General features: G+C 39.2%; 1 protein-coding gene across 1 annotated transcript; it reads right to left on the reverse strand.

Annotated features, from left to right (window-relative positions):
• Window positions 1–313: 313 nt before the first annotated feature.
• LOC141633934 (MACPF domain-containing protein At4g24290-like) lies at window positions 314–11,580 on the reverse strand. The gene is made up of 7 exons (XM_074446283.1): window positions 10,547–11,580; window positions 9,797–10,035; window positions 8,521–8,722; window positions 2,388–2,456; window positions 2,107–2,293; window positions 1,748–1,914; window positions 314–1,307 (listed from the first exon to the last, which is right to left on the reverse strand). Exons 1-7 carry the CDS (start codon window positions 10,805–10,807, stop codon window positions 627–629), a joined length of 1,806 nt encoding a protein of 601 aa, XP_074302384.1. The 5' UTR covers window positions 10,808–11,580; the 3' UTR covers window positions 314–626.
• Window positions 11,581–12,023: the final 443 nt, after the last annotated feature.

Below are 12,023 nucleotides of genomic sequence, written 5' to 3' on the forward strand. Positions count from 1 at the left end.
ACGACGTATAAAACTGTAGCCTAGAGCTTGTTTGGGTGTTTAGCAAATCCTGGTTCATGTCATGGTTCAGGACCTATTCCAAGCAATTGTGTTGGATACGAGGGGAAGAATAATGACATTTACAAATGATCTTGTCGTCACCAAATTAGTTTTTGAAACAATATTATGGATTAATTATAAAGCAGCAGTAACTACTCAGTACTCAGTAGGAGAGGAAGCGTTGTGCAACTGCCATATCCGTTTCTCATCTTAAAGAATGCTTGCTGGCCTGAGGCCTTAATAACATCACAAATTCAACCTACTTATCTTTAGAGGCCAGCAATAACTCCGGCGAAAGCCAGAATTTTTCGTACACATGAAAATGCATGTTTCTCCACTTTTCTCTATTAGAGTTTCAACTTACATATGCAAATCCGGTTTTCTACTCTCCCTTCTCTCTTCATCGGAGAAAGGGAGGGAATCAAAATTTAAAACAATGGACACAAATACTGTCTGGTATCGACGTTACTCACCTACACCTTCAACTCTCTGTCTCATAAACAACTCTCTGTCTCATATGGCCTCTATTTACCAGTTACCATACCGGTATGCAACCAATATTTGATGAGACCGACTTACATTAACTTCTACTCCAGCTCATCTTCATCTGGTAGAATGGGTGTAAGTAAAGTATATCTCACCCGTAAAGATATTTTACCCTTCTCAACCTGAAGCTTTGCTCCGGAAACAACCCAGTAACCTGGTGTATCTTGTGGGCCCCTTGTCATCTCCGTAGTGTCAACAAACTTCAAAAGCTTGGGTGCTTGGACTGTAACTGGTGGGCCCCCAGGATAGACGGCAGAGTTGATATTCACGTCAGCCGGTTGTGGTGGTGGCCTTGCGGCAGCAGCGAAGTGCTGGCTGATTAATGTTGATATAAGCCCCGATTTGCGACCCAAACCTGGTGACCCATCCCATTCAGGATTCTTTATCAGAGTGGCCCCTACCACGGTGGAATAACCAAGTCTAAGAAAGAGTAATTTCTTGAACCCATAATCCGCAACTTGCAATTGGGCCCTAGTTACGATTGCAAGGTCATCATCGGGTTCAACTGGAGCAGTGCATACATGAGAGAAGTTCTTCCAACCGACTTTCTCATAGAACCTGCGATCGTAAGATTCCTGCTCATAATTTCCAGTTGTGTCATCATTCAGTTGAAAGACTTTTGGAAGAGATGACAGGTGTTGCAGGTGGATGGCTAGGCGATTGCTTCTTCTGCCTTCAAGATAAAGCCGTAGACCAGTCACTGGCCTTCTACCAACATCAACCTGTACCCCTCATTGACAAGCAACAGAAATTAGCTGGAAGTTACATGAGAAAATAGTCGAAAATCCCATATAAAATTACTTTGAATATATCCTATTTAAGAAAATTTCACTGGAGACTCAGCTTTGCAATATGAAAGAAGAAAGCGAAATGGTTCACTTAACTCTTAATACCTCTTGTATCATGACATAAAGCGTGCAATGAATTTACGAAGCAATTTTCATAAGGGATCAACCGAAAACATCTATTATACGTCTTTAGCAAAGGGGTAGCCCCCGCCCCCCCATTGAGACGATGAGTCAATGTTGTTCATCCTATTAAATGTTTCTGTCATTTTAAATATAAATGCAGATGAAAATATGGTAAAAAAATTTAACATAGGAATTGTTCTTAGAAGAAATCTCATATAAAGAAGGAATGATAGCCAGCAAAGATTAATTACCGCACTAGTATTGACATAGAGCCTTGGACCCATGAAGCTAAACTGAAGCGAAGCATAATTCTGTTCCTTGCGTTGAGGACCCAATGGAAGTTCGCTGAACACAGGTGCCCACTGTCTTGGCAGCTGAAATTCTAAAAACTGATGAAGTTCTTCTGTAGGCGGCTTGTCTGCCAACATAAGCCGAAAACAAAAACGACGTTATAATAGGCAGGCACTTCCAAACATAAAATGCTAATTCCAGAAGATGAGGGTGGGTGTGTGATATTAAAAAAAAGAAAAAAAAAAAAAAAAAAACTCAAAAGGTTAAAATAATAAACACCCACCGTCACTAAGAATAAGTTACAGTTACACAAACTTACAGCGAAGGTATAGATTTATAGCATGGCTTAAGAACCCACTCCCAGGGACACCATTCAACAGCGATGTAATTGGGATAAACGACATTGAAATAACGTCTGGCTCAGACAGTACAGTTTGTAGCCACTGGTGATGGGGAAGATTCCTATTTTCACTTCCGCCTCTCCTTTTGCAAATGGTAGTAACTTCCTTAAAAATTAAAATAGCAAAAATTACAAAAATGTGTGAGTAATTATATAGCAAAAACCTGCCCAAATAACAAGGAAAATGCTTATTGAAATACCTCTTTATGTGAGTATGAACAAGAAGGACTCATGTCGGCGAATCTCAGTCGCTGTTCGTGGCCTTGAAACTACATAAAGCAAACCGATCATACAAGTAGTGTCAGGTGGTAAGCTCCAGGCCTCCATGATTATTCAAATAGCGTAATAGACAAATTACATAGGTTAACTAAAACAACAGTGATACTTCCTATTACTTATGATCTTCACAGCCCACCGAAACTGTGATGCTTAAATGATGAATGCTATGTTACCCAGACTCGTCTACTCGTATCCGGCAAAATACATATCGGAGTATCTGATACATTTTGTGCGAAAATTTCAATATTTTGGTCTAAAATGAAGTAACAAAGTGTCGTATCGTATCCGACAAAATACGTATCGGATACGGAATACGGCAACTAAGTGAAGTATCGGAGTAACAAAGGATGAATGTGGCGGAGATGCTTATGATATGTTGGATGTGCGGGAATAATATCGTAAAAGACAGTTGTGCTTGTTGAAGATATGACAATAAAGCCTTGCTTGCATTGGTTTGAAAATATAAAGATAAGTGTGATGCGCACTGGTTCGAAAAATAGAAGGATAAAGTGAAGATGAGGAAGACATAAGAAAATCCGAGTTATGTTTAAGAACAACATTGCATATGGTACAGTGGAGGGCCAAAATCATGTTGATGACTGTGCTTCAAGTAGCTTCGTAGGTTACTCTTCCTCTGCTTTCCCTTAACTTCTTGTTTACTGTAAGTTTCCCATTCTTTTCTCCCTTCTATAGTTTTTCTATTTATTTTTATTTTAGCTTGTAATGCTTCTCATTAGGCAACTAGAAAGTCTTTCGGGATTGAGGCTTTGCTAGTCATGGGAGTGAGCATAGATAGGGCGAGGGGCGATGTGGAAAGGAAATTTTACACTCTACGAAGAATTATGAAAAATGAACACATGCAGCTTCACCATGCAATAACTCACCAGCAATTACCAAAAACAAAGAATAACTAACTTCCTCCGTTATTTAAAAGACCCTCCAGTCTAATCAAATTTACCCATATGCCTTAATGTACAATCTAGTCAATCGATCCATTCCTCGTTCGGAAAATACTTAGATAAACTAGTCTTTATCTGAACTTTATAATTAAACGCCACCAACTATTATGTTCCAAAAACAAGTGCACTACTGTCACCACCATTGCTGGTTAATTTTGAGCCAATAAACTACACATTTTATCATGAAGGAGATGAAAGACTCTGGAGATGGCGACATCAGGACTGGTGATGAGGACTTAAGGAGACAATAATGCTGGGTGATTTTTTTTTTGGTTGGAAGGTGGTGGTTAATAATTGTTTAATAATGTTCTTAAATTCCGTCTACCGCAAATAATAAGGGTATAAGTAGACTGAATGGATTGTATAAGAGAGAGTAAAATACAATAAGAACGAAATCAAAAGTTAGATAAACAAACATCACTTCAAGTATAACTGTTGGGAAGAAAAAGGCTCATTAAAATATCAGCTCATTCAGTATTCTACTTGCAACATTAACTTGCAACATAAATTCGATTAATCATTTTAAATAAAAGTAAAAAAAAATCAAGATGCAACCTCATTCTGCAATTTGCATGAAAGGTATCAACAACTTGCGTCACGCCCTAGAATTCTAGAAACACACAAGCATTCAACAACAACATCAGAGCCTTAATTCCAAAATGATTTGGGATCGGCTGACATGAATCATCCTTTAGGACCATCCATGGTGAACGCACACCTCAAAAATGCGAAAAAAAAAAAGAAAAAAAAAGTGAAAAACAAAAGGGGAGTGAAACATAATACGAAAGCAAGTAAACTTATAGGTTTTAAAATCGATGTCCGGATTTTAACTTAGAATTTAAATCAAAAATAAAGATTAAAACGATTTTGAAAACCGAAATAAAACTTAAGGGTCCGGAATACCTTAAAAGCGAACCAATTATTAATATATAAAAAAGTTTTTGGTAAAAAGTATAATAAATCCGAAAAGAACAAATAAATTTTAAAAATTAAATAAAAAAACATTAAATATATTAAATAACATCAAATACTAAAAATCCACATGTATCATTACCCTCCATTGTGCCCTCTCCATCACCATTCCCTCATCAAGCCCGAGAAATCTCATATCGTGTTTTATCACTCTCAATCATGTCTGTTTTAGTCTCCCTGTACTCCGGGTGCGTCCATAGGTCTCCTTCTCACATGGCCAAACCATCTTAGTCGGTTTTCCATCATCTTGTCCTCTATTGACGCCACTTTCACCTTTTCCCTAATCACTTCATTCCTTAATCAATCTTTCTTTGTATGGCCGCACATCCACCTCAACATACGCATCTCCGCCATACTCATCTTTTGAATGTGACAATGTTTCACAGTCCAACACTCGGAGCCGTAAAGTAAGGCAGGCCTAATCGCCGTGCGATAAAAGTTTCCCTTAATCCTTGGGGCATATCTTTATCGCATAAAAACCCTGTAGCACTTTTCCATTTCAACCATCCCGCCCGCTTTAATTCAGTGAGCCACATCTCCGTCTAACTCCCCATCTTTTTGAATAATAGCCCCCTCAACAGCATTTCCATCGAAAATAATATTCCCCACCCATTGAAAATAATACTCCCCATCTTTGTCGATCTCAACCCTTACTCGATCTCGATCTCAACCCTTACTGAACAAACACCTCAAGTACTCGTTCTTACTCCTGCATAACCTAAACCCACGAGTCTCCAAAGTAGCCTCCACATTTCCAACTTTCTCTCAACCCCCTCTTTCGTCTCATCAATCAACACAATATCATCCGCAAACATCATACACCAAGGGATGTCGTCCTAAATATCACTTGTCAACTCATCCATAACTATGGCAAAGAGAAGAGTACTAAGTGCGGAACCTTGATGCACCCCAATGGTAATGGGAAATTCTTTTGTTCTAACATTAGTGCGAACACTTGCACCGGCCCCCTCATACATGTCCTTTATGAGGTCAATATATTTTCGAGACACACCCTTTCTCGGCATAGCCCACCAAAGTACTTCTCTCGGTGCCCTATCATATGTCTTTTCCAAGTCAATAAAAACCATAAGGAGGTCATTCTTCTTCTTCTTGTCCTGATGGTGTTCCATCAACTCTCTCATAATAAAAATCGCATCCATAGTCGATCTCCCGGGCATAAATCCAAATTGGTTATCCGAGATGTGTACACATTTCCTAAGCCTTTTCTCGATTATCCACTCCCATAACTTCGTCGTATGACTCATAGTTTAATTCCCCGATAATTGGAGCACTCTTGAACATCACCTTTATTCTTATACAAAGGGGCAAGAGTGCTTCTCCTCCAAGCTAATGGCATCTTGTTGCTCCTCCAAATCTTGTTGAAGAGCATGGTTACCCATTCGATTCCTCTCTTCCCCAAGCACCTCCAAACTTCTATGGGTATACCATCCGGTCCCTCCACTTTCTTTGACCCCATCTTCCTTAGAGTCTTTCTAACTTCACTCTTTTGTATTCTACGCACAAATTCACGATTAACCTTGCTTGGTGTTACTTGTACATCCCCAAGACCTTGCTCTGATGTGCATTGAATAAAGTATCAAAGTAGGAACTCTATACAGCCTTTATTTCGTTATCCTGAACCAAAACCTTGTCGTCCATATCATTCACACACCTAACTCTCCCAATATCCCTTTGGTCTCTTATGAGGGCAGTTTATAGATATCCTTCTCTCCTTCTCTTGTGTCCAACTTGGCATACACTTCTCGGTTAACTTTTGCTCAACTTTTGCTCTCGCATCACGCACTGCCTTTTTAGCGGCTCGTCTAGCCTCCTTGTACTTTTCAAAGTTCATCACTCATGCATTTTCCCAAAACCTTATAACATTCACGCTTCATCTTTATCGCTTGTCTCGCCTCATTGTTCCACCACGATGTGCCCTTACTTGATGGTCTATTTCCTTTAGATTCCCTTAACACCTCCCTCGCTAAATCCTTCACAACATGCTCCAATTTATCCCACGTTGCATCTATATCTTTCTCCTTGCAATCCGACCAAATATCGCTACTTCCGACCTTATCCAAAAATGCTTGTTGGTTTTCCCCTTGTAGCTTCCACCACTTGATTCGTGCCTCACCGACTACCTTTCTCTTCCTCATGTCTTTCCTACCTCGAAAATCAAGCACCACTAGCCTATGTTGTGTTGCGGTACTTTTAGCGGGTATGACCTTGCAATCGGTGTACTCTTTCCTCCACACATTCCTTACCAAAAGGAAGTCAATTTGACTAGCATTTCCTCCACTCCTAAAAGTCACCAATTGAGAATGCCTTTTCTCAAACCAAGTGTTCATTATACCCAAGTCATGCAAAAGCAAAATCTAATATATCACTTCCTGCATTATTTTTCTCCCCGAAACCAAAACCCCCATAAATGCTCTCGAAGCCAACTCTGACTAGTACTCACATGCCCATTGAGGTCACCACCAATGATCAATTTCTCTCTAATAGGGACTCGTTCTACAACCTCTTCAGGTCTTCCCAAAAGGCTCGTCGAAAAGAAGCATCCAATCCTACTTGAGGTGCGTAAGCACTTATGACACCCAGCACCTAGCACCTCATCCCTGACTACAAGCTTAATGCTCATAATCCTATCATTCTTTCTCGATACTTCTACCACATCATCGATGTAATTTTTATCAATGACAATACCCACTCCATTACGACTTTTGTCCTTACCCGTGTACCAAAGCTTATAACCCCAAGGCGCTACACTTTGTCTCATGTAGACACATTATATGCACCTTCCTCCTTTTCATAACCTCCCCTACCTCAGCTAGCCTCCCTCCCAAAGAGCCAATATTCCAAGTACCAAAACGTAACCTACTACCCTTCCTAAAGTCATGCCCCGGTTTCTTTACCCGCTATTGACCATGCTTCCTAGATCCAAACCCATTTGACATCACACCCATACTTCGAGGTGGTGCGCCGCTTTCGGGCGACGACCTAACAACCCTTGCATATTTTTCACTACACCCGGGCCTAGATGTAGCGCACCCTTGCCTATTTAACACCACCCCCAGGTGTAAAGATGGCGCGTCGCTTTTGGGCGACGACCTAGCAACCCTCACATACTTTTCACTACACCCGGGTCTAAGAAGTGCAGCGCGTCACTTCTAAGGAGACCCCCAACGATGTTCAAATTCCGATTCATGTCCATAAAATGTGACCAAGTTTTTCTGCTGGCTGCCACAGACCTACAGCAACCCTCCTTTCTTCGGGCTTGGGACCGGCAGTGAATGCCCGAAAACACTCACATTTTAAAAAATATTGCTTTTCAATTGTTTGGTTGACAATGAGTTCCTAGGAAGTTAGAATGTGAGGAAGCTAATATCCACCTAAATTGAGGAAAGCGTAAATCTAGGTGCCCATATGTCGGCTTGCAATTCTCAAGGGGAATGGATATTTCCACTTGCTATCAACAACCCAACACTTTTGCCACTTTATGGGACCTTCAAATTCCAAATGTAAAACTTAAGGTTCCATTATAAATGAGAAAACATATTGCTAAAGCAGCGAGAAGACAACAATAACTGACCGAATCAATAGATGGATAATTTCATTCACAAAAATCCCAAAGTATAATGAGAAGGCACATCAGTATCCTTGAGATACACATGTAAATAGCAAAATAATCTTTGGAGCAGCCCATTTTTTGGTTTAGAGAGCTTTTAGTTAGTTTTCGAGCACGTAGAGCGCTTTGAAAATAAATTTGTGAGGGAAAAACGTACCACAACAATATTTGGATCCCCATATTGTGTTTTAGATGCAACAGCTGTGTTCGTAAACCCAGCAACCACCACTACCACTGATAACAAGAACTACATATTCTAACAGATACCAAGCAGATAAGACGTGTATTATTTGGTTTCACCGTATACCACCCGGACTCCAGGAGTTTACAAACTAAGACTACATGTCAAATGTCTACTGTTGTCTATTCGCCATGCAAATGTTTGTGCCCCCGTGTGAAATCAAGGAAATATTACACCTCAGGATAGTTGCATCAATCAAATGAACCCAATAACTGCTATATTAAAGAGCAACAACTGAGAAAAAAAAAAGGTACCTTGTCATTATGACAAGCATTATCAGAGTTCATGTCACACTCCCCATTTGCATCTATGAATCGCTTGTCAGCCATCTCCTTCAATTTTTTCTGAACATCAGCATGACCCAGTGTTGATGAATGTTGCTGCTTTACGTAAATGACATCTTTCCCTCCCATCTTTACACCCACAATAATGTGTGTTCCAAATTGTTCTATGAACCTGCAAGTAAACATGATAAATTAGATTTATATTCAAATAGGCACGGCATAGTCACCAAATTATCAAATTATGTTGCATATTCAATCCAAGCAATTATTGGTTTCGGTATATTTAAAATATACACCATTAGCTTGCACCCTGCGTAGAATTTTCTGCTGCATGCTCAAATTGTCAGTTTGTCACCATTCTAGAGAGTGTACTTGCTAAGGGGATGCCTTAAAGCAAGAATGCCAGGGAAAATCACAACTCAACAAAACTAATCTAAGAAACACAGAACAATGTCTGTAAAATCACGACACTACTTTTTATATGGAATACATATTAGTAAACAGTTGCTTCTTATCAAAGCACATCTCATCAGGAGTCTACCTACAGCAGAACCTATAAGGCTGCACTCATCTATTAAAGACATATAGAGTGGTGTGGAATTTGTTGGTGTCCATCTCATTGATATATTTTTGTTACCATCCAAAAGTAAAAATGTTGCATTCATTTGAAAAGTCAATGAAGAATTACCAGTCCAAACAGAGCAACAATTACAGGTTTCTGCATATGCTCAATCAGATCTTAATAAGGAAATTAACTTTTCTGGTTTGAATGTCCAAAAGACATCGATTCTTCTCAGTTAAACCATATCAAATCAACAAAGTTTTAGCAACATTGGTACAGGAGCTTAGCTGTGACCAGCAGGCCAGTAATCTTACTGTACAGCAAACATAGAAACAGATCAAATTTGAGATCTCTAAGTGGCGAAATATAGACTTTAAAACCGTATTTCAAATAATGGCCGCGTAAGGTGTGGGCGTGACTGATTACATTACATCCACAATTCAACAACTGTAGACGTAACTGCATTTCCATGTGTTCAAGATTAGTAATTGTAAATCCAATGAGCCCATATAGAACGTTTAAAATATGAGATTTAAGCACAAGAGTTCAACACCCTTATATCTATATGTTCTCTCAAAGTCTCAATCATACCCATAACAGTCATCCTAAGTTTGGCATCAATCCTAATCTTCTAACGTATTCAATCGAAAAAGAAGAAACACCAAATGAAGAACAATATGTAACCTTGCCAATGCAGCTGGCTCCCATGTTGAAGGCACAGCTTGTTTCACATGGTCACGCAATACCAAATGACTTTTCTGTAAAGCAACAGTATATAAGGTTATGAACACCCCATCAAAGGCCAGTGTCTTTGTGTAGGCCGCATCCTTTTGCCAACATCCCGAGAATTCAAACATAGTATTAAAGAGGCCTGAAGGTATTTTGCCAGTTAACGCGATCTTTTGGTTGAATTGTTCCGACATCTGTAAATGATAGCACAAAGTATAAGAGTTACTAATGTCAACATGTAGCAGCAATGAGAAAACACGATAAGTGGAAAATGAAAAATCAGCACATAAAGACCAGCTAATCCAGCTATGACACACTTTGCCATTGTCAGATTATTTCATTATCATCCTCGTATATTAGATTCTCTTCTGTACACAAATGTACCAGCACACATAAACACAATTATATTTCGTCAACTTTAATGGTTTTGAATCTTAGCTATACATTATCATCAAACTAAGAGGTCAGCACTTCAGCTATCAACTTTTAGTTCATCACCGAGAAATCCTTATGCCGAAAAAAACTCAAATTCAGTTCATCAAGTTTATCGACCACAGAACATACAAGTTGAAATAGGCTTACCAATGATGAATAGAAATCAACAGAAATTACAGGAGTTCATAAACTAAGAAACATAAACCGCTAAAAACCGACAACAAAAATTAAACCGATAAACTTTCAGGCAATAAGACTCTATAACAGTACCTGCTGAAAAGAAAGAACATCAGACCTAAACCTGGTCCTTTCACCCTTATCACATTTTATCGAATTTGGGACATTAGGAACCACAATTCCACCAGGCAAAGCAATCTCTTGGCACTTATCCTCATTAATTTCAATCAAATGAGATTCAACCGATTCACCTTTACAAAATTTAAGCCTAAGATCTGTCGATATGTCGTATCCACGACCAATCGATCCAATGGCTACTCCAGCTGCCTCTGCAGCTGGTAAGTTCAATGCCATTATACACTACAACACAATCAAGCTCATCACACAAATGTACTCTACTTTCATGCAGATTGTTCAGAAAACAAGTAAACCAATTCTAACTCTAAAGGCAAGCTTAAAACTCATACGGCGAATAAAACTAGTACATAAAGTAAACCAAAACCCAGATGTAAAATCCAACAAAGCTTTGAACTTTAAGCTTAATATGGAACACAATCACAAACCCAGATGTAAATTTGTGTGAAATTTCAAAAAAATCAAAACTGTTAAGCTTATAATACCAAAAAAAATTAATAGGTTAGATGCAAGCATGCAACTTTAATGGAAAACTCAAGAAAATCTAAGCATTAAGCTCAAAGAAGTGAAAATCAGGTCAAATCAAAAGAATCCAGTTGCTAATTTGTGAGAAAATTGAAGATTTCTTGAAATTTAAATTGAAGTAAGTTGAATGAAAAAACCCCAGCTGTAGTTACTAATTATTGTATGTGAAATTGAAATCCTAGCTTTAGGAGGAAGGAAAGGTTGAAGGTTGGTGTAAAAACAGCAAGAATGAGAATGAAGAAGTGAGATCCTGAGAATGGGGAAGAACAAGAAGGGGGAAGAACCCTAAATTGGCAAAATTATGGGGAAAGTAGGGAAAGCACTAGGATTTTGCGTAAATGGTGTGTTTTTTACTGCAGATTTCAGCAAAGTAGTAATTATTTTTGTGTTCTTTTTTAGTGAAAAAATAGGAATGGGATTTGTTGAATGGTGAGGAAAAAGACAAGTTAAAAGATGGGATTCGGATTAGTCAATGCATTGATTTGTGAAAGGTATATTCATAAAGCGATCAAAGTAGACCTCGCAAAAGAACCCGACCCGATTGACCCGGCTGAAAAGACGGACCCGAGATCCGAAGTGACCCGAACTATATCATCCGAGTGTGCCCCGAAAACCCGAATTGACCCGACCCGACCCGACCCGACCCGAACATAACCCGAGCTTTTTGAGCCGTAACTGACCTGACCCGAAAATGAGCCGATCCAAAACCACCAATCCCAAAAATGACCTGACAAAATATAACTCTAATTGAATCGAAAAGACTTGAAATGTCTATTTCTCTATTATTCAATGACCCGAAAATGACCCGACCCGAAACAACCCGACCTGATTGACCCGAAACAGACCCGACCAACAAACCCGAAACAGACCTGAAATCCAAAATGACCCATCCCGACCCGAATTAACCCGA

The sequence above is a fragment of the Silene latifolia genome, chromosome Y (assembly GCF_048544455.1).
Source record: "Silene latifolia isolate original U9 population chromosome Y, ASM4854445v1, whole genome shotgun sequence".
NCBI classification, from domain to species: Eukaryota; Viridiplantae; Streptophyta; class Magnoliopsida; order Caryophyllales; family Caryophyllaceae; genus Silene; species Silene latifolia.

Excerpts from the sequence above, each read along its gene's own strand:
- LOC141633934 (XM_074446283.1), bottom strand. The coding sequence starts at position 10,807 with ATGGCATTGAACTTACCAGCTGCAGAGGCAGCTGGAGTAGCCATTGGA. Across the intron at positions 8,723-9,796 it reads GAGCCAGCTGCATTGGCAAG|GTTCATAGAACAATTTGGAA; the intron begins GTTACATATTGT and ends GTTTACTTGCAG. Across the intron at positions 2,294-2,387 it reads GTTCATACTCACATAAAGAG|GAAGTTACTACCATTTGCAA; the intron begins GTATTTCAATAA and ends TTAATTTTTAAG.